The 24590-nt window shown below is 32.6% G+C and overlaps 1 protein-coding gene across 1 annotated transcript; it reads left to right on the top strand.

Moving 5' to 3' along the window:
* Window positions 1–24502, top strand: LOC124536640 (SET domain-containing protein SmydA-8). The gene is made up of 11 exons (XM_047113168.1): window positions 1–53; window positions 8410–8455; window positions 18749–18903; window positions 19659–19796; window positions 20416–20577; window positions 21795–21984; window positions 22076–22276; window positions 22609–22835; window positions 23275–23534; window positions 23890–23993; window positions 24255–24502. Exons 1-11 carry the CDS (start codon window positions 1–3, stop codon window positions 24393–24395), a joined length of 1677 nt encoding a protein of 558 aa, XP_046969124.1. The 3' UTR covers window positions 24396–24502.
* The last annotated feature ends 88 nt before the right edge of the window (window positions 24503–24590 follow it).

The following is a 24590-nucleotide window of genomic DNA, read 5'->3' on the forward strand; positions in this document are numbered from 1 at the left end:
ATGGAGGGGTTTATTATGGGACGACCGGGACGTCGAGATAAATATAATGTCAGGTCAGATAACGGAGATTTTTACGTCGAATTTAACATTAACATCAATTTGACATTTGATATTAGGACAACAGTACAAAAAAAAAATTTTTTAAGCAACAAAATATATCTGAACGGTAGTCAATAATTTGGTGTTACTCTAATATATATTAAAATATAAATATTTGTTATTTAACTTATAGCCATTAGCAGTACATATTTAAAAGCTAATTTTAACTAATCGTCACTTAGTAACTGATGAAAATGTAATTTTAGGTCTAAATTGAAGGCTGGATTTATGTATTTTCAATCTCATTAGGTGTGATTATTTCCACGAAGTACCTGTAGGGCGATTAAAATAATAATTTAATAAATTGTTGCCATATTTCACGTTAAATAGACGTTAATTGCACCTTCGCGAAATTATTTGCTGTTCAGGAGCTGATTTGTTTGCCGTACCATTATTTAATGCTTGTTTATTCGCATTCTACCAATACTGAAACAGTGGAACTATTCTATAAGAACTCGAAACTCACCGCAGACCACGTTCGTGAAATTTCAGAGAGTGATTAAGAATAAAAATACATTTAAATAATATTATATGAATCAAAATAGCTTATCATAAATACGTATACGACATAAGTTTGTTTTTAAGGTTTCACGCCTAAGATACGACGTGAGTTCTCATAGAATAGTACTGAATTTAAGTTTTGTAATAAATTATAGAAATTTACAACTTTAAGGATTAATGATTTTAGCAACCAATTATTTGAGAGTGGAAATCGAAAATGACCGTTCCGTCAGCATTATAACGAGTACTAAGAACTGAGAGGCATGAGCGGCAAATGTCTTCGCGGATTTAAATTTTAAACCATTTGGCATGTTTCTGTTGCCAAACTCCAAGAAATGTCTCGCAAATTGCAATCCCGTATGGTTATTATGAAATTTACGCGGCACGAGTCGGCCAGCTTTTTGGATGTTTAACTTTATTGTGTCAAGTCCCCAGTTCGGCATAGTTATCCGTTGTGCGCGCGATTCGGTCGTGCGCGCCATCTTTTAAAGTATACCGCCTTTCTTTTCGCTGTCATTAGTGTTTTTTTTTTTAATTATTTTTCATCCAAAAGTCTTAATTGTCTTTTAATAAGGATTTTAATAAAAGTGATTTTACTTTATCGGTCGTGTGAATAGTTTAATAAGGTTTGTTCTGTGAACTTTTTTATTTTATTGTTTATTATTTATTGCATTATTTAATAAGGAATTCGTTATATATTAAAGTAATACTGTCATATGAACGTGATACTTACGTCAATATATGTAATTTTAAATATATGTACTTAAAAAAGTGATTATTAGATATGATACTATTTCACAGTAACATTATAGAGGACTAAAGGATAAATACGCTTATTTACTCTAATATTATGTTTAGATAGAAAACGACATAATCTATTTAAAAAAGTTATATTAATTTCATGTCAAATGAGATAAAATGTGATGTTAGCGAGCATTACGACTTCCTAACTTCCGACGATTAAACGATAGAATAAACATTACTTAATGTAGCTCTTAATGTCTTTCGATCTGATTGTAAATACATCGTAAAAAAGTAAATTAAGTTAATCGATTTAAATCTTGAGACCACGAGTAGTTTGAAATAATAAAAATACTTTTTGATTACCTACCATAAATAGCATTGACAGCTTCAGCTGTGTGGCAAAGTACAGTCAGCAAAATTATATCAATATACAACAGTGAAAGATTATTAAATAACTTTTAAAAATAGTTTTTATTTGGTAGGTTATTATATAATTAAACTTATAACGATATAAAATTAATGTTTATTTATGATTATAAGTTGTAATTGATGTCTAATAATTTGTTTTTTTTTTTAATATGTGATTAATATACATTCTAATACATATTGTAGTATTGAACGCGTTCAACTGTTACGCCATGAAGATGCCAAGTCGATTGCAGATTGGACGCATTCGTGATTTATTGACGAATGATGCGTGCAACAAACGCTTAACTCGGGGCATTTACACACTCTAAATTTGATTTAAGATTTCTTTAGCATTTTAAGTGTAATTAGACGGTTTTAATACTTTTTCGAAAATAATGTGGTTTGTTTACATGAACAATTTCATTCATTTCATTCCGTTGACTTTCAGTTCCCATTAATTCTGTTAATGATTAAAAAATTATCCTGACCTAAATTAAAGCAATCTTGGTTAGGGTTTGTCAAAAAAGTTTTTAACGGTAAGGCGTTAAGTTGGGTGGGTGGCGAGTGTGCTCTCACTCATCGCAGTCACTAAAAGAAATAAAAATATTTCACAAGTTTTCTTTTGCAAACGGTACATAACTACGGCATTCGTCCAGACAGTTGAGTGCATATCGGACGCATGTCTTACGATTTATGATCATCGACTCGTATCTAAAGCCGGGATTACAACAACAAACCATACGCGATTAAAACATCAATCTAATTAAATTAGATAAAGCAAATGTTTTCTTGTAGACTGTACCCTGCACAGGCTATTGTTGCCAAGAGATTGCATCGCAGTCGAATGCCTTGCGATTTATGATTATCGTCGAATCGTGTCATTAGAGTGCAGATTTCAACAACACTGATCAGTCGAACGTACAGTCAGAGTAACAAAACCTTAGTCAGTTTTCAAATTAATTCCTTTAAACTCTTAGTACCTATTGAATCATTGCGACGCAATATGTCACTCTCGATCGGTAAAGCAGATTATCGCTCATACTGAGCACGCGAAAATAGATCTTAAGGTGACGAACCTTTTACCCCGACTGTACATAAGACAACATAGAGAATAAATAAAACAAACATTGTTATGTCAGTGTGTAGTGGGGATAGAAACAGTGCATTCAGTGAAACAGACTATGTAATGCAGTACAGAAATAAAACCTACTTTAAATCAATAATTACGTATAGTTACTATATATATCTAGTTTGACTTTAAGATACTAAAAGTTTAAGTGCTGTTTTGCTTAAAACAAGATACTATTTTATGGATCTCTAAATCAGTTCTTCTTATTCGTCTTTCTAACAATATATGTATAGTGTTTTCCACTGACGCCGAGGAAAAGCTGCCACCTTGGTAAACGGTATGAAAAGTTTTTACGCTTACTTATATTTTCTAAGTAACGATATAAAAAATAGCAGTAAATATATAAGGTTTCCATTCGAATATGTTTCGCACATTTATTTGTTGGCAACTTTAAAAATTTTGTGACCAACTGACAATGCATAAAGATAACATGATACTTATAAATATATATGTACAGCGTATTCCAAGTGAAAATAATGAAGATAGACAAATCTTCTTCCAAATGAACCGAATTTGATGAAATTTGTTGTGAAGTAAATTTGAACTCCAAGGAACACATGACAAACGACCCCTTAAAACGCGTAGAAAGCGGTGGACTACAACTAGTTTCAATATATTTATTTAATACAACACTATTACACTGAATGTACTTTTATCCACTAAACCACTAATTTTAGTTCCAAAATTCCGGTAACAGTTACATACAGCTTTAAAACATATCTCTACAGAAAATCCATAATGTATAAATAATAGAGTAAGCTCTCGACTCATGATATCGCATTAATTCAATATGATGTTTATTTGGCTTTTGTCCTCTTCTGGTTTGAATAGACTCTCAGTATAGGTTCAATAGTGATGGTACTCTATGCTAGCTAATCTGTTAGTTGATGAAAACATTTGCATGTTAAACGCGTACTGTGCAAACGTTTGTGTAAACACTGGTTTATTCTATTTGAGTGACAGATTGCCGCGCTTTCGGACTCACAGACCCTCCAGAAAGCTCTTGTGGCGGATTTGAATAATTCATTTCATTTGATACTGTAAATTACTGCATTACTAAGAATATATAATTTAACTGTTAAAAGTTTATTAAGTTAATTATTTAATTGTTAGTTAACGTTTAACATGTTATTAACATATCATTATAATTTTAGTTTTTATATAAAATGTACAAGTATACAAATTTACTATATTTTGCATAATAACTATAATAATTGTTTAATAATAATTTTAATTAGTTCAAGTTCTATTAAACTAAGAAGAACTAAGTTATGTTTATGAAGATACTTATAACATATCAATATTTAATTAAAACAAATATTTTTCACGACACTTTTGAAAGAGATTATAAACCACATAATTTCATTGGTCTTTATGCAAGATATTTTGTAGCTAGCACCCATTTTGTATCGCCATGATTTGAGAATGAGTAGCAAATGTAAATTAAATTAATTAAAACGACAAAAAGCAATATTTTGTATTGTTGTAAATTGTTTGCCCATCCTCACTTAGATTTTTGTATCTCATCACTATCTCTATCTTTCACACTTGTATTGGTCTAAACTACATTATAATTAATAACAAAAATTACTCTACATATTTTTATATATAAATATTTCATAGAATTGAAGCATAACTAATAGTATTACAAAAATTGTCAATTGTTGTTCAATACTTAAATAAAAATATACTAGTTCTTTTTCATGTGTAAAATGTTCGAAGTACAACGCTTAGTTTTGTTGAATTTAGCCTTAAAATAGTGTATTTGTATACTTAATTTAAAATTCATAATAGACTGTATCTTCATAGCTTTTGTGCTGGCTTCATACGTGATATAATACTATTTTAATATAATACAAAGTTTCTTTTTATCTTGTCTCGTTATCTTGTAACGAAATATTCAGACTTATTTAAAACAATTTCGAGTAACATCAGAGGACGCGTAATATTTTACGAGATCGTAAAACTAACAAAATGCAAAATTGTTTACTTTACATACACCTCAGTATTATTCCGAAGTTATAAATCTATCGACGGATAATCATTTTCACAGCAACATATACATAACATTATAAATTTGTTAGCTATTATATTTCATTTTAGTTCAACTTGTGTAGAATTTCACTATCAAGACTATCCTATGTAAAACCATTGCTACATTTTATCTTTAAAATCAAAATGACCATCAGTCTATTCGTCCTTTTTCTGATTTTATTTTTTATCTTTATCTTTTAAGATACGTAGAAACTCTATATTACAACTTAAATCATCCCTTCCTTTCCAGACTTCATCGTTTTCTAAACAATAATACTAAAGAATATAATAATAATAATAAGATATTCTATCGCCTAGCAGTACTACTTAGTATTGATCTATTCCGGTTAGAAGGGTGAGTGAGTCAGCGGAACAAAGGACATAAGATCTTGATTCCCAAGGAAGATTGGCGATGTAATGAATGGTTAATATTTTTCGCAGCATAATCTAAACATATAATGTCGAAAAATTCCACATCAACATATGCAATTTATATACAACTCCCTACTTGTACACACACCAAAATAATCATACAAACTCATCGTGGTTAATTGAAGACGTTGAAATCAATTTAAACTTTGAAAATTTAGTCACACTGTGCATAAAAGTAATAATTAAAAATCTGCAAATAAAGCAGATTAACGATGTCGTTAAAATTACAAGATAATCGTGTAAGCAACCCCCGTGTTGAGCAAAAAAAGCGTGGGTTCAAATGGTTTCGGTTTTTTAAGATATCTGGCACACCTTACCAAGAATTAGACACCATCAGCATCTTCTGCAGCCCTATACCCTAGAATAAGACAGGCCTTAAAATAAAATCTCACTAAGATCTTTTCTGAAAACAAATCGAATAGCACAAAATAATTCAATCGACTACAATTTTGACGTCATTGTTCCCAACACCTAATCGAGTGACGCTCATGTTACCAAAGCTGCGGATGAATCAGGAATATTCGCCGAAAAATGCAAAGCGTGCAAGTTCTTCTTAAAGATGGAATTTTTTCAAAACATACTCATATCCGGGACTTGAGACGCATCGTTCGTTTTAGTCAAAATAATTGATAGACTGCGCCCACTTTAATTGAATTTGGTGTCGTAACGACGTATTTTAACACCACGTTTTCAATATAAAACTTCTAATAATAGCTTTTTCATGTATATTACTCATATATCAGTGTATGATGACGGGTGATCCAATATATACAAGACTTATGATTGTCACTATGTAATAAAACTTTCTAATAGTGTTTGTGAGTAATTAAAAAAGAATCATGCCGAAGGTAAGCGCATGCAACCATTCCATTGCCTGCGTAGGCTTCCTCTGCTTTAAGTAGAAGGTTGTGAGCTTAGTCCACCATGTTTTAGAAATGCATATACATATGTATATCGTGGCAGAATTTCATTCGACATATCCTCACATTTTTTCACCGCGAAGTACAACATTTTTTATGTATCATAAGTACCAATTAAGAACTTCAAAATTCAGTGATGATCCTAATCACAGGGCGGTCATTACTTTTTATTGCTGTATGCAAGATGATAAGTTTAAATGAAAACAATGTAGCACACGAATAATGGATCGTTTGTCAATGGTTTTAAACAAGAATCCGCGTTACTGTAATATATCTTTCTACTTTCAAGCCGCTGCAAGGCCGAAGCTAAGGCAGGTTTTCAGCAAATTATCGAGTTTGCTGAAAACGTGGACTATTGAAGAGTCAGGATTAATTCAGCACTTCGTTCTATTTCCAAATATCTTAATAGATCTCGCGTAATCTTAGGAATATGTTATCGTAGCTTAGTAACACAGATAATTCAAATCAAATTCTGCTTTGAATAGTTGCCAATATGTAAATAAACCGATCTGTTCCAAAATATGGCACAACTGCGGCCATTTTGGAGACGTCAAAACAATTGATGGTTAGAACGACTGCGTTACATCGCTTCAAAAACTGAACGATTTAACTATTTTGAAGTACAGTTAATATTTGCTTTCTATTGTTTTTTTCTACACATAATAAAGAAATTTTAAAAGAGGCCTCTTATATTACAAAAAAAAAAATCATAAAAGAGTTTGATTTCAATTTACAAAATTTTAAAATAGTTTAATTGCGAATTTTCTTTTACTATAATTTTTTCGTAACTGTTATACAATTTCCTATTATTTTTCAGAGCATGCCCACTATTGTCTTAAGTATATATTATAGTTTTTACTTTTTTCACTACTATTCTAAGATCTAGTTTAAAAAAATGTTTTATGTGTAAAAAAGGTGATATGAATACTTCTTTAATTATAATCATGAAAAATCTTTACCGTAATCATTATATAGAAACTTCGCAGCGTTAAATTTTCAAGAGAAAACATGTTTTGCTCAAGATGAAAAATTAGATCTACAAATTATTAGACGGGCGTTTCACACAAATTTGTTTACAACGCAATTCTTCATCTCCTGTATTTCACAACGTTTCAAAAACGATGGCACAGATTTTTAAAGCGACGCACGCGCCGTGTTTAATTAAAATTCTTGATGAGATACGGATTGTGGAAGCTAAGAAAAGTGGTCCAACGACACAAATTAAAATATTTAAATGAAAACAAGATCTGGTTAATCTAGTTGTATTATCTAATAGGTTTTTTTCAGATATGTTTTTTATGTTATAGGTTGGCGGCCGAACAAATGGCCTATCTGATGGTAGGTTATCGCCATTAGACAATTTCCCTGAAATATTAACAATTCCTTACATCTCCAATACACCAGCAAACTTGGGAACTAAGATGTTATGTCCTTTGTGCCTATCGTTACATTGGCTTAGGGTGTGTACCCTTGAAACTGGAATACAACAATACTGAGAGCTCCTGTTTGGCGGTAAAATATCTGATGCTTGCGTGATATCCAAACGAGCTTGAACAAAGTCTGACCAAATAAAAGTTGACATGGATTATAAATATGTAAAAATAAATAATCTTGTCATAAACTTACAACGTACAAGTACGTTTTCATTTTTAACATCACTGTAATATACAAAGGAGAAAATGATATTGAAGGTATCCTTCAATTTTAATAATAATATAGTGACTTAAACACAAGTGATAAAAATAAAAATAGCCCATGACTCAATGAAAAATTGATTGGAGCATTAAATACTACTGTCACTACTAATTCGACAATCGTTTAGAAATTATTAGTTGAAATAAAAAATATATACCTATGAACAAGTGTTTCTTGATGAGTATTTGTTTATATTATGTGTATGTGTCGTAGTCATATTATGTGCTATCATTTAAAGTCGCAGATACAAGTTAAAAAGTTGAAGTTTTACTACAATTTCAATGTATGATATATTGTCAAGTAAAATATCGGTTTTAATTTTGTTGTTTGTGTAATTGTTTGTGATAGGATAAACATTGTAGAGCTATACGTCGTATTGGTGGCGGACAGACGCGCCGCCTTGTATTCTGCACTTTGAAGTTAGATTAAAATAGAGTTTTGTTTCAGGTCCGAACGGCAATACGTCATGAACAAAAAGTCCCACAAAAAAAAGGTTGGTATCGGAAAACACGAAAAAAAGTCAACCAACTGAATATCAGAATGCTTTGATGCATCGTATTAACAATTCAGTATTTTTTTATCTTTATTTGAAAAGCAACGCCACTGACGCTAAAGTTAGATGATTGCTAGTCGGTCTGAATTGAAATTGTTTTTATATATGTACAGATAGGCAAAAACAGTCTAAGGACTTGGGTCTAGATGTGAGAAGTTATGCGCGGAAGTTCTATATTTAACACACTAAGTAGATAGTGTAGGTGCGCTTAGAAAGGACATTTGGAAATTCATCAAAATGTATAAATAATATCGACGAAATATAATCAGATTTTTGTGATAATAATTTATTTACACATATATTTTTAAAAACATGGGAGTTCCACGGTATCTAACGTAATTAATTCTTTACGCGACATTGATTCCTGGCTGCAGAAAATAGCAACGTTAATTTAAATGGCGGTTGAGTTGAACATATGTGGTAAGACAGATGTTTTGTATACGATAACTAATAAAAATGCATCGTCTGTGAGTGAAAGCAATTATTTAATAATAACATGATAATTAAAATAATCCATCCGTAACGATTTAAGCGATTCAAGTGCCAGCGACTACTGGCATGTTGGCTCCTCCTGGCGTCATACTGTGTTGGCACTGCGGACTATTTCGATTCTTGATTGATTGGATTGCCTTCTTTCAAATGAGGTCGCAGTGCAACTTTTTAACATCTATTTATATATATCGTGCTTTGTAGTGCTATGCAGAAGTATTGTTTTTCATTACGATTAATTTTTCAATAACAGCAATATTTACTGTCGTTATCTTGGTTCCAATAGCTGGTGGCGTGTTGCCATGCAAGGAATGCTTCAAATTTCTTGTGACAATTCCTAATCAGATGACTAATTTGCACGACAACACAACAAAATATAAGAAAATTGCGATATAACGTTTTTGAGCATATTTTTTCCCTTCCGCGATATTTCAAAGCTATGAAAGGTTCCCCCTAATCTGTTTGGTTTCTATACACCCTCCCATATAAAATCATCAATGACCTTTCAAATATGTTAATATAATAGTATTATACTCACACTGAAGTTCATTTATTCAATATAGAAGCATAAGTCAAGTAAGTGTAATCACTTACTTTTCGATAGTTAAATTAAATAAAACTGTCAGTTCGCAAAAAAGACCCTGATCTGAGAAGAACCAGTGAAAGAAAATCAGCGGATCTTTTTTTTTGACAAATTTATTAAATGTATAGGTACGAGAAATATGACAGAATCTTCTTTTTTTATTAGACTCAGAACTTACCCTTGTAATATTTACCCCACTATTACCGACTGTATTATAATCAAACGTTTTAATAAAAAATCGAATTGAAATATTCTTCACATTTTAGTTATTTACGAACTTTCTATGAGTAAAATTAAATTGTTCTGATGAATGATACACATAATATGTTTATTCCATTTGTCTTAGAAAAACCCACTAATCTCAGAGTTTGAAAAATATTATAAATGTTGTTATTGTTAAATATTTAGAACTTCAGTAATATTTCATGTTATTATTGAGAATTTGAAATGGCAAGTTCATCTATTTCTAGTTGGCAAGGTTTTTGGCATTCGCGAAAGCGCGTTTAATTTGCGTAAAATTACGCTACAAAAGTGACCAAAGTATTAAATTGATTTTACAATGACCATTAAAAATTGCCTAATGATTCCTAATTAGAGAATTACTACTGTATATATGTTGTTAATATATTTTTCATGCATTATAAATTTTAAGATTTTACAATGGAAATTATATTAGATACTTTAAAATTAAATCGGGTAGTCTGTAAAGATTTATATAAGGCGCTCTATCGAGTTCTGAAACACTGTTTAAAGTAAAGTGCGACAATTCTTACACCGACTTTTTTGCATTGATGTTGGTTTCCTTACGATCCTTTGGTTTAACACTGCTGATAATTATAATTAATTGTCAAGCCGGTGCTTGCTCTAAATTTTCGACTTGAAAACGTCCAAATATTTAAGCGGTTATTTCACCTCAATGAAATTAATAAGCAATTTCCGTTATTAAAAATTTTAAGGAAAACAATTGTAAATTTACATTTTGAACTTCTATTAACTTGGCGTACTTCCTATATTTATTATTAAAGCTAAAGTTCGTTGATAGGAATATATTATATTAGTAAAATTTACTTTGTATAAATCGTTTGTTAGAATGGTATATATAATTGTACATATAATATTTGATAGAACGCCAAAAGGCAGAAGGCTAAATAAGAGTAGTGTTCCATGCCGGGAAAATCTGTAATAATGTTCAGTATAAAGTGTTAATACAAAGTAAATTTAATTTATTACAAATACGAAGTATTCAATATTAATAACTATGTGCTAACACATACACTCATACCAATTAGAACAAGAAAATCGGTTGACAAACAGATTAGAAAAAAGTACAACTTTGTTATGTTATCTTTAACTGTGATAGTATATAATTATAATCTCCCGGCTTAATGTTATTGAGGGTACATATTATATTAATGTTTATTTACAATTTGATGTGAATGTAAGCAACATTAAAAAGTCGAAGAAAAGATTGATCAGTCGGAAAACGTGGGTAACTTATAAAATTCTGATAATGGAGACAAAGCGTCGACAATTTGTCGCGCTGACAGACGATCGACGCGACGTCATGTCCTACACAGACGAACGGGAGTCGCGCCAATAATCCTGCCACACTCGTACACGTATACCATTATCTAATGAACCCGCTCTTATAAATAGAACCATCAATATTCTTGAAAATAAAGCAATAAGATCATATTGATCAAAGGATCCGACTATACTAACCTATTATTATTTATTGAGAGGCTTGTCGTTACAATCCATATATTTTAATAAATAATTATTATTGGCGTGAGGATTTTTGATCCATCTGATGTTTAGCGAGTACTTGAGTACTCTTAAGAAATATTACCCATCCGTAATATCGTCAATGCGAGTGCAACCATGGAAACCTAGAAGTTATGTTCCTCGTGTCTAATTACCACCCAAACAGCAGCAGCTCGGCACTGAGTTAATCATTATTTGACTAACATTAAATTTTGATAATATTTGTTTTATAAACAAGATACGTTCGAACAGTTAGCCAGATTAATGGTAGGTGCTGCTGCATGCCTTGGAACGTTAGTGCAGTTAACCAGCTGTATACTACTAGAAAATTGTAAAGTCCTATTACTAGTCAAACCATTATTTTTTCAATTTTGTTACTTTTTTAAAAGCATTAAACCTCTTTGTATTTAACTGTACAAAAATTTCCAATAAAAATATAATAAACGCTGAAACCTAATAATGAATTTATCTTGGAAGAATCTGGCAAAGGCGGTACCGTATTAATCTTTAAACTAAACTATTAACATGTCATATTTATCTAGATAATTAATATTTATTTATTTAGCTAAAATTTAAATTTAAACTAAATTTTAAAATCGAATTATTGGGAAACTGAATCAGTCCATTATGCAATTGTACATCGAATGAAATTGGTTTGGAGCCAATATCAATTCAAGGTATGAAAATAAAACATAAACAACCCTATTCGTACTTACATATATACTTACAAACAAACATGGAAAAATAATTCAATCAAAATCTAATTTTAATATTTATGAACCACATAACTACAGAGATGTTTCTTCTTCTGCGGGTGTGCTGAAATTTATTTTACTTACAGGAAAGTTTTAAGGGAATGATTGTATATGTGTTTGATAATGACAGACCTTTCGTATAATATTGGCTAGCCGTCTATCCGTTTTTGATATCCCATCGGAAAAGGATTTATTACGAAAAACACTGCTTATTTTTTTATTACTCATAAACAAAAGCATAATGACAAACATTGAAAGAAAAACCTGCATATAAAAATTTGCATACCCAATTTTACCCTCCTAGATAACGTATTTTCTATCTACGTAATCAATCATATGAATAAAATCTTAATGACATATACTATTATTCTGCTCTCAAATGGGCAAATTTTTATCCAAACCTTTATTCCCAATTTAATCCCGTTAGAATCCCGTTCTATGTGCTCACTTATATTCTATAAGGAAACTTTGTCCAAAATTTAATTCTGTCAGACTCCACGGTTTATGCAATAATTCTGAAACTTTATTAAGTAGATCCGGTTTTTATCTATCAAATATTATTTCAATTGTATTTGAATTTTGACATTTCGTGTCAATAATGTTTAGTTTTATAAGCCTCGTGCGCATAGTTATACCCCTTTCTGTTATTGGGTCACGTTTAAACTAGTTTCCCGTCGGGCTGTCATCGCCCTTGTCACGTACTGATGGATGTGTTTGTAGATCTTACAGAAATTACTTCAGTAAAGATATCTGTTAACGGCCTTAAAATAAACTTTCAGCGAGTATTTCGCATTCGTATTTCCACTCGTCATGGAATGTCACCATGATACTTGTTTTTTTGGGGCAATAATAAGTGTGAATGAGACTTATGTGGATGATAAGGGCCGAAGATCGGGCTCAGTGGCGCGCCTTGAGGGGGGCCTCCGTCCAGATCGTAATGATGATGACGATGAGGCTTATGACCATGAAAATACAATTTTAACAAAAATAAATTGTATATCAGAAAAGGCTGCTTAATGTAAGGAGTTCAATTTTAAATTCTAATTAGTAATATTTTTTAAATTGGCTTTAAAGACTTTTTTTGTTTCTGTTACGTACCTATATTGAATTAAACCATCGTCTATTTAATAAATAATCTATTGTATACGTCTGTTATTGTTAAAATCTGAAGTGACACAGCTAACTACTAAACTGTTTTAATTTATTACTACAAATGGTACCAAAACTTATACAATATTATTATCAGAAAACAGACACAATTTTTTTTCATATGAGCCACAAATAGTGAGGATGTTTACTGATTTCCTGCTATCCAGCAATAAATCAAAATAAACTTTATTCAAGTAGGCTTTTACAAGCACTTTTGAACCGTCATTTATCAATTAAGTGAAGCTACCACCGGTTCGGAAAGTAGATTCTACCGAGAAGAACCGGCAAGAAAGTCAGTAGTCAACACTCATGAATATCAGATAAACTGTAAGATCTTATTGTAACTTTTAGTAAATAAATAAATTGTTTCGTATTAAAAGTCAATTCGTTCGATTTACAATCATTTATACAACTCCATTAGAGAGCTAATTAAAAAAAATCCGATTATTCTCACGGCTTGATTTTCATTCGGATTTATCTTCATTGGGAACTATTCGTTTTGTGAATTACGTTATAGTTCATGACAAATTAATGGGTTCTCCGTAAAACATCTGGTATCTGCTACCTAAAGACGCGTAGTTCATTCGAAAAACCAAACAACGTGTCACTAATGCCATAAGAATCTCAGCAAGACCATAAAAACATTCATGTACTTCCTCAATTGCCACTTGATAGGTACTTATCTATAATTTTATTATTTAGATGATCGGTAATATGGCCCGAAGTACTTTTAGGGATAGCTGGATGCCCTATTATTAAATTCCGTAATATTTATTACCCCAACGTGTGTACAGTTTAAAATTTTAATCCATTCTTAGATGGATGGATTTTGGTAGTGCCAACCGGGTACAGATATATTTTGCCAATTTCATGTGGGATGGAAAAGGCACGAAGGAAATTAATCGGATAAAACATAAATCCGAGTCAGAGATATGTTGTCTATGGAAAAAATTACGCTAAAAATGTCTATGTTTGTTTATCAGTGCAATAAAAAGCAAATATGCTAATTGAAAATACGAAAAAAAGATATTATAAGTGAATGGAATCGAATTTGTGCGACAATCAGAACATCCAACCGACGATATTTGTGTTCCATGACCTAATAGTGAATATTTGGATTCCGTATTCTATTACTGATCTTACACCCAGCATCTGTCAGTCTGTCATAGAGCTTTATATTTAGAACAGTAACACATAACCAGCTTTGTGTACATAACTAGATCGCTTACATGACATATAATAATTAAAATGTATTAAAAAAATCTTTATAAAAGAAAGCTCATAAAAACATTTTTGAAACACCATGACACATTTTGGAATTAAAAGTAAATTTACCACCGTTTCGGAATGTAGATTCTACTAAGATAAAATTCCAAACTTATGTTCAAACAGGGGTATAGTTAAACGACACGTAATACTTTAAAACAAAAGTAATTACTTAATTTGTAATTTTTATTGCTATCTTTATTATTATGTTAATTTTCTCATGAACAATCTATATTAATATTATAAATGTAACTTTCTGTCGCTCTTCCACGACCAAACCGCTGAAGCGATTTTGATGATATTTGGTATGAAGCAAACTTGAACTCCAAGAAAGGACATAGCCTAACACATGTCAACCAACGCCCTATAATGCGAGAGAATCTGCGGGCGACTACTAGTAATGCATATTGGACAATCGATTGTCCCTCAAGCCAAATAAAAGCTGATTATTTACTAAGGGTGTGAAGAGAATGAAAAGTGTATGCAAATCAATGTCAATCAAAATCAATCAAAAATATTGGATGGGGTTAACTTACAAATAAAATCCTAGGAATAAAACGTACAATGCATATACTCATATTGAAATTATTTCAGTTACAATTTCAAACAATCTTGAGAATTGCAATATATTTGTACGTTAATTTAACTCGGTGCCACTGACTTCTCTATGATTTCACGCACTCGTTTCGTTTCGAAATGTGCTTGTGCAATATACAAGTCTCAATAGACAGAAAGATGTTGTTCTTTCGAATTCATTGCGATACGGAGGAGATAGAAATATTAGTTTTACTGATTTAACTCGCCCCACTTATAAACGAGTGCAAGGATTTAGAAGTTGTTTATGAAAAAACTTTGCAGTGTTTGATTATGTCGAAAGAACAATGATGAGCACCGAAACTATTTGTTTTGTGAATTTTATGTGTCTTAGTGCTAATTGGTGGATGGCGGAACACACTAATTAGATATTCTATTCCCTACAGCAACGCTTGGTATTAAATACAGTGGTCCACAGCCACAAGGAATATTACATTTTGACTTACAAGGTTGGTTATCTAATGGTGGTAACCACTTCCCATTAAATAACCCATTAGACCGTCCGGCTATCCGCCATCGGTCGGTCCTAGGCGGGCGGTCGAATGGGTCATCTTTATGATGAGTACATGTAAAAGAAAATCCTCATTATTTTTACCACTTATGACTCTACGATATTACTCAGATAATTTAAATCGTTCATTGCATACTTTAGTCTTTGTCATGGAAAAATTCATGCACGCTATGACTATGCTCGTTATATTTTGTACGTTTCCGAACGAACGAGCCAAAGGAAATATATTATGTCCAAAATCTGTTATGCTTTGAATTTTGATATTTCTATATTAATATTAACAGTATCAACAATTCTACACATTTTTTGGCTGTAATTAACATTGGAAAATAGACTACCTTACAAGTCACAAGCAACTTATTTAATAAAAAAATTCACGAGGGTTCAGACTTTATACAGATCATTTATGTACTCGTCATCGTGTTCAATCTCTCTTATTATATATTTATGTGATATTTACATCACTTTAGTTTATCAGTAAGCCTATTAGGCAACATCAAATCGTGCTATAAGAGTTCGTTACGTGTTAAGTAATCAATGCCAAGATATCTCCATACAAAATCTTGGCACAAAATTTCTGGCACAGTTTGGGCTACAGAAAATTATCTTCTTATTGCGCGTATTCGTTTGCTATGCTCTGGACTGTAAATTGATTAAATCATGACGGTTTATTCAAATACTATTTTTATGGGTATAGAAAGCAACACGCGACTATGGTCTACATAGTAGAGCCTTGACAACCATCATTTACTGGGTGGTAGGGTCTTGGTGTTTGCTGGGTACCTGGGTAAGCTTGGTAGATATCTGATGATAACCAGCTCACTCTAATGGCATACAACAATACTTAATATTGAATATTGAGCAAGCTAGTGTAAAGGCAGGCGCAAGGTACCACATCATAGTTTCCATAGATTCTAAGGTTGTCAGCGTATTAGAAATGTAAGGAAAGTTTAATATTTTCGAAAGCAGTTAATATTTTTCATTGAGTGGCACGTATTATTAAGTGTACAACTTAAATCCTCAACAACATTTTTATAGAAAAAACGCGAGCTGAATATTGAAATTTTCTTTAATGTATTGTCACTCTGTTTTCACATTCACATTAATCGTTGTCTGATACTCGGCTCCTTATCCCTATTAACTTGTAATCATATATGTGGTTTTCATTCAAGGGTCCCATTTGCTTAGCATTTTGTAATTTTGTATAAAGTGAAAAGCGGTTTGCGTAATGGAAATTTAGATTTCGTTTCGTATATTCTGTATTTTCAATTTAAAATAGAAACGAATACAAAACTAAAAATAATTAATACGTGTAATCATAAATAATTAATGAAATTAACATTTTGAATTGAATCCAAGAACTGACGACGCGACGTGAACAATGGCCACGCATCGCATTTAAAAACATCTGTTAAACCATTGCCAAGAAAAATGTTAGCGCTATCAATAGACGACCAACACAGCTGTGGAAATTTGATAGTTAAATATTTACAGGACAATTCATTTTCATCTGCCCGATGTTCAACAAGATAAGACAGAATTTCCACACTGATTTTTAAACCCTCCATGTCTATGTAATGAAAAAGTAACTCTAATTAACTATTCTGTTTGAATGTTGTACTTTCACGTCTAACAATTAAACCATTAAATGGAATGTGGTATGAAGAAAACTTGAATCCCGAAGATGGACATATTCTACCTTTTGTTTCTAACACCTAAGGACTTCTTTCTGAAACTCGAGCGAAGTTGTTGGCGACAATTATAAACTTATAATGTACGTATAAGATTATGCCCAGTTATAACAATAGTCCATGAGTTTATTTTCATCTTAGCATTTACGAGACCAGATATTTTTTCTTGTAATGTTAATTGCGGTAAAACACTGTCACAGTCTAATATATTCGAAATTAAATAGTGTATAGTCTTCAATTTGGAGTTCCGAGTCGTATTTATGTATTTACTATTTTCATTATATACTGACTTTTCCTATGGAGTCTCTCGGCATAGACCCCTGACAAAGTCTTATGTTGTGCTGTCAAATATTATAACTAATCAAAGACAATGCTTTAGGATAACGGATGCCGACGATTTTACTTGTATAAGGATCTAGATTCTTCCACTTTTCAAAAAAACTATTTAAAAAAGGTACACTGTATATGTGCTGATATATGTATATTTTAGGTAGTTTTAAACTGTAAAGTTATATTAATATTTCTCAAGTATCAATAAAACCCTTGCGTGCCAAACTAAAGTTGCGATCAAAGAGAGACATAATATTAAGTATTCATTAAAAATATATTTGTAAACCTAATAAATAAAAAAATAATAATGTAGAATGATCTATATGAGATACTTAATTGCGGATACAAGCATAAACCGCAGAACTTGTTTTTAAATGCTGTATAAATGACTTTAACAATAGGTCTATTTCCTCTCGTAAAGAACGCCTCTGCGTTAAAAAAATGTCAAATACTGTTAAATACTAAATAATATTTTAATAAAAAAAAACGAAATTAATATAATATCATTTATATTTTCCTTACCTTATTGCTTTCTGACAATAATAAAAAATAGGAGTTCTAAATAGACTTACGGGATTTCAAATAATTCCCTAAAATAAAAAATAAAATATATATTTTTTTAGTAATTCAAAATTTCACATAATTACTGTTTCCTGGTGTACATCTATTTTAATTGAGATGCATGTTTTGCTCATTGCTTAGTCCGAAAATAAATTCCTGTCGCAGAATCTTTTCAATCCCTGTAAACGGGGCTTTAGTTTACACTTCACGGTCGTATAAATCATTGGCAGGGTTACGAAACTGATTTTTACATGGAGCCATTGGCACGGCAGAATCAAGTGGCAAACAGAAATACACCTAGAGATCGCCTACCAAATACTCATTCATAACACTTATACGTCACAGTTCACGGTTCGCAGACGTGGAAACCATTCATAAAAATATATAACATTATTCGTACATTTGAAATAAATCGTGACTTATTTTCACTCGCCTCCAATGTTACGATGCATCATATGCGTAAGATGTAACGCTGATAATTCAAAAAGTTATTTATGAACGTTATATTTCTATGTAATTAATTGATATTTTATTTTGTAGCAGAAACGTCGGAATCGCAACGATGGAAGGAACAAGGAGAACATTATCGAAGCAGATGTTGCGAATAAAAAGGGAGATGCAAAGGAACCTCAAATTGAACGAGACAAACCTAAGGAGTTGTGTTATGAGATCAAACATTCAGATGTTATGGGAAGGTGAGTCGATATATACTTGTGCAATACTTCTTGAGATGGAATATATTCTATTTCCCTCGTGGAACTCTTACGTTCTTACGTTGCCTCCAAGCGCATAACATATGACTTTTCTAGAGGTCTTTAAACTATTCTGCCATTTTTTTCTGCTTGTACTATTTAGATAGTATTGTCTAATGCAACAGAACTGTAATTGTAAGTTTCTTAAAAACACATTCTAATATCATCCATTCAAGTGTACACTAAAAAAATAAATTTTATAATATTATCTATATTTAAATACATCTTCAGTACATTTACCTGAACTTTTACTACCGTTGTATCGATTTCGATGATATTGTCTGTCTGTATTTGAGTGGTCCCTGGAAGGTTTAAATGGAATGGAAGCGTTATGATCGGGAATAAAAAAAATCTTATTCCACTTGGTCCCAGGCGGTATATAAATATCTATTTGTAATTCTTAATCAGCTATTTTTGGAGTCGTTGTTAACAAGGCAAAGCAAATCTTTTTGAATATTATCACCGACTCCAAAAATAACTGGTCAACTACTGAAAATAGTGAAATATAAATATTTAAAGTATATTTTTTACAGTTTTTAGTTTTTTTTATACCATTTTATTTTGGATTTTAATGGACCTTTGGTGTGTTTAGTTTTGTTTGTTTGTTTGTTTAGGTTTTTCAATTCAATGGATTACTGTTTCGGTAATGTTAAACAAAGCAATTTCATCCTTTATTATCATATTTATTTAATTTTCAGATACGTGGTCGCTACTCGCGATATCAAACCTGGCGAGGTGATCATAGAAGCGCCGGCGGTCGTCGTGGGGCCGTGTTCCGGCTGCGGGCTCATTTGCCTCGGCTGCTACAGGGAATTAGATGAGACTAGTTTAACAAAGTAAGAACAATACAGGGTTAAAATGTTTGTAGCGCATTTGACAAAATACTAAACCACATCGTAGATCCAAGACTCAACTTAAAAAAACAACATATACGACTTTATTTGTATTATATTTATATAAATGAAGAAGTTATTTTTTTATTATTTGTGCCAAGAGGAACTTTTTACAAATACATGATGAAGTTGCATGCTAAAAATGTTTCAATTTTAATCATCGTAGTGATGACAAAAGAAGAAAATTCATGAAGTAGGTTATAATAATTATAATTATAATATTAATGTAATTATTTATTTCCATGTAAATAAAAACTATTTAAGTATTCTAAGTATTTAATATATAGTAGTAAGCATATTATTCTAAGTTTCAATTTGTGTTTAAATTATAACATAAAATAATATTTTAAGTTGTTTTTAAATTATAACTTAAAATAATATTGTATGCGGTTTTACTGTTATCATTCGCGGTATTATATGTGATACATATTACGAAATACAAATTTTAAGGATATCGTTTTATCAATTATTTTCGTTGAATTCCTACCAAAAGTATATATTTCATTCTTAAACACTGCGAAGTCGTAAAAAGCTAATATATCAATTGCATTTCCGTGTAAAGATGCGTCGGCTGCAAATGGCCAGTCTGCAGCAGCTCGTGCAAGGGTCTCGGGAGGTACACCGGCCATTCGACGTACGAATGTGAAACTTTGAAATCGGTCACACCAGACTACAGCAACATTGAAGACTTGAAAGATTCCTATCAAGCTCTTGCACCGTTAAGGTAACTAATGTTCATTTATCATTTACCTTTATAAAACTTATTATATGAAATATTTTGAGCAAATGAAATCTCAGTATCACCAAGTTAAATTCGCTACCTTTAATTAAGATATACAAGTTCATTTATTAAAATAATAATATTAACAGCCTATAAATTTCTCACGGCTGGGCAAAGGCCTCCTTTCCCTTTGAGAAGGTTAGTGGCATATACCACCACGATGCTCCAATGGAGGTTGTTGGGTTCACATTTGACAGAATATCGTTGAAATTAGACACGTGCAGGTTTCCTCGCTATGTTTTCTTTCACCGCCGAGCTCGAGATGTAATATAAACGTAAGTTAAGCCCATGAATATCCAGTGGTGCTTGCCTGGGTTTGAACCCACGTTCTACGGTTAAGATCCCAGTTAGAATACCCAGTGGGTTATCTCGATTCATTCATTGGGTTATTTTAATCAGGTCTTCCAATCTTTAATATGTAAGCGAAACGCCATTAATTATTTCATTACGAAATCTCCGAAAGTATTGGTCAAATTGACTTGAAATTGTACATACTCTTTTGGAATAAAGTTACTTAATAAGAAAAGTTTTTTTTTTTCATTTTCTCTCAAGGAGTGCGTCGAAATTAACTTTAAATGAACTCTAACCTAAGCTAACTCTAACCCTTAGGAAGTACTTTGAATGTAAGAAAAGTATTCGATTATAATAAAACTTAATCAATCACATTCCAAGTTTATTGTTGTACATTGTGAGTTTACTGTTTATAAACTTCTTTTCCGGAATAACATTTTTATGCTAAATATGAAATATTTTCCCCGCAGAATAAAGTTTAAAAAAAATACTGTTTAACTAACACGGAGCATTATATTATCGCGGATATTGTTTAAGACGTTAAATTGTATATAAGTGTACAGTAATAAATCTACTCCATTTCCAAATAATGGATTTTATGTATAAACACCGTAAGATTTATTTTGAAATACACAAAATCATAGGAAATTTAAGACGTATTGCTTCCGTCGTAATTTTTTTTTAGTAATATAAAATTCTTTTTCTATGCTATGTTATTTAGTTACATGAATACTTTCGGAAACCCTAGCTATCTTGGTGATGGGATTCGGTGTGAAGATATCCGTATATCTTTGTTTTTATGTCATGGATTTTTTTTCAAGGTATTCGCTGTATTGTCTTGTTGCTTAATATCATATTTCACTTTCCAGGTGTTTACTTTTAAAAAAGGAAGATCCCGATAAATGGGCTGCTCTCTCTGCGATGGAGGCTCACAACGACATTCGTCGTGCAAGGGGCGACATCTTTCCGATGAACGACAGGAACGTCGTGCAGCGACTTAAGAAATGGGGTTTGGAATACGACGAAGAGGAGATACACACCGTTTGTGGCATATTAGAGGTCAGTTCCTCGGTTCGAAAATTTGACTCAGAAGCAAATATAAAATAAGTGGATTAGTTTCGCATATTAAACATATTTGATGATTTTCTAGGTAAACGCGTTCGAAGTGGGCGTAAGTGGCGCCAATGCCCGCGCGCTGTACGACGAGGCCTACCTGCTCGCGCACGACTGCACGCCCTCCACCACGCACACCGATGCCGAGGGCAAAGCCACTCGACCCCTCACCGTACGAGCCTCCATACCACACAAGGCGGGAGATATCATATCACTGTGCTACGCCTATACGCTCCAGGTGCGGTCGCAAAACACACTTTGCCTGTTTCTTATTTGTTGTCAATGAAATGATAGGCAATTAAGTAACGATGTTCATATGTACTGCAGTATTATAATTTGACAGTATTTAATTATTGCGACGATATTACAATGCGAAGCTTGGATGGAGATTATCTACAGAACTCAATGATTTATTAACTTAGTATATAGCATAAATCGAATATCGATCTGTTTCTAGGTGCCAAATATGGACAGTGGTATTTGCTTATAATATAATATGTAAGCATAACACAATACAATATTTTATTCTGCTACAATCTTAACAATGAACGACACCGATTGTCTACCCAGGGCACGCTGAAGCGGCGCGAGCACCTGCGCCTGAGCAAGTTCTTCGAGTGCTCGTGCCTGCGCTGCGCGGACCCCACGGAGCTGGGCACGGCGGCGAGCGCGTTCCGCTGCCCGCGCTGCGGCGCGCGCGTGCTGCCCTGCGACCCGCTGCGCGCGCCCGCGCCCTGGCGCTGCGCACAGTGTCACTACGAGATGCCGGCGGCCGCCGTCGTGCTGCTGCTGCAGCGGTGAGCATCCGCACGCACACTAACCCAGTGCTCGACTAAAAGTATATGACTTAATACCTTATCATGAACGTTAGATTGCGTGTAAAAATAAGCAAAAATTTAACGCTTTTTCTAGGCTTACGCAAAATTTGTATATTAGATTGTTTAAAGTATTTTATGTAGTATACATTTGAATAATTAGTGAAATAGCTTGTGATAACGCTCCTGACCACCTCACATATATGAAGTATTCAGCAAGAGCAGCAATCATGTACAATGGACGTCACATCTAAGTTCCCAAAGTTAATGTCACTCGGCTGTAAATGGAATATTAATTAAATTAGCGGAATACTTCTTGTAGAGTGATGTGTGCGGAATGCTGCACTTACTATCGAGTAGCCGCCTTTATAAAATAAATAAAAATATATTTTTAATAAAATGATTGAAAACAATGTTTCAGATTAACGGACGAATATGAACAGATTGATGCCAACGACGTCGCAGGCTTCGAGAGCTTCCTCACGAAATATAGGAACGTGCTCCACGACAGCCACTACCTGTTCCTCTCGGCGAAGCACTCGCTGAGCCAGCTCTACGGAAAGGTGTCGGACTTCATGATACACGAGATGTCCGAGGAACAGCTGAACAGGAAGGTCGAAATATGCAGGGACTTGATGAAGGTCTTCGACGTCATTGAGCCGGGGTACTCGAGATTACGAGGTGAGCGAACATATAATAATAATGTAATTTCTTATTTGTACTGGTTTGACAGATTTCGAGGTCGATACTACTAATTTATTATGGTGACAATATCTACTGGGTAAAAGGTTCTCGCAACCAGATGGTTGTATTAGGAGAAATGGAAAACAGCTAAACAACAACGATTCGGTTTCGATTTTCGATTACGATAACGTTGCAATCTGTTCGCAGAATTGAACTCTGGTTTCACTATCAGTATCAGTAACCTCAAGTATAATCAATGCTATCGTGGTCAATTAGCAATACAGCGTGAGCGGCAGCTCAGCTGTAAATTAAACTTTTCTTTAACCATAACTTAAATTTGTTTTATTTATAGGAATCACTTTGTACGAACTCCACGCTCCACTCATGGTACTGACTACAAGAGACTTTGAAAGGAAAGCCATCACAAAAGAAAACTTACGAAATCGATTAAAAGAGGTAACTATAAACCAATATATTAAAGTCAAATAAAAATTTTCAACAGGTATACTTAACTCAGGAGTCAATATCAAATATTATTATTATCAACACCAAGAGCTATCAGTTTGGCGTCATGACAGGGACTCATCATTAAATTTACTGCCATTTACCTATACTCTGGAATACATAAATTTGTTACTTACAATTCCAAAGTCCAAGTTCCAAGTCAAAGTGTTTACCATTTGATAAATAAACTCAAAACATGTACATATGTTGCAGATCGTGAGCTACCTGACAGAGTCTGCTCTGATCTTGGGCTTCGAGCCGCGCCACTCGCCTGAGGGGCTGATGGCGGGCGCGGCCAGACATGCGCTCAGCAAGATCAAAACATGGGAACACATCATTGGGAAGATATCATGAATACTACTCTAATGAATAATATTTATTTATTGTGATTATAATAAAGATATTTTTAACACTATTTTTAATATTTTTATTGGTGTTCATTTTGTAATCGTTAAATATTTGTACAATTTTTTCTTATACCTATTTTAACACAGCTATCCGGACGAGCAAATTAGCCACCTTATGTTAATTTATCACATCCGCCCATAT

Source organism: Vanessa cardui, chromosome 17, assembly GCF_905220365.1.
Source record: "Vanessa cardui chromosome 17, ilVanCard2.1, whole genome shotgun sequence".
Lineage (NCBI taxonomy): Eukaryota > Metazoa > Arthropoda > Insecta > Lepidoptera > Nymphalidae > Vanessa > Vanessa cardui.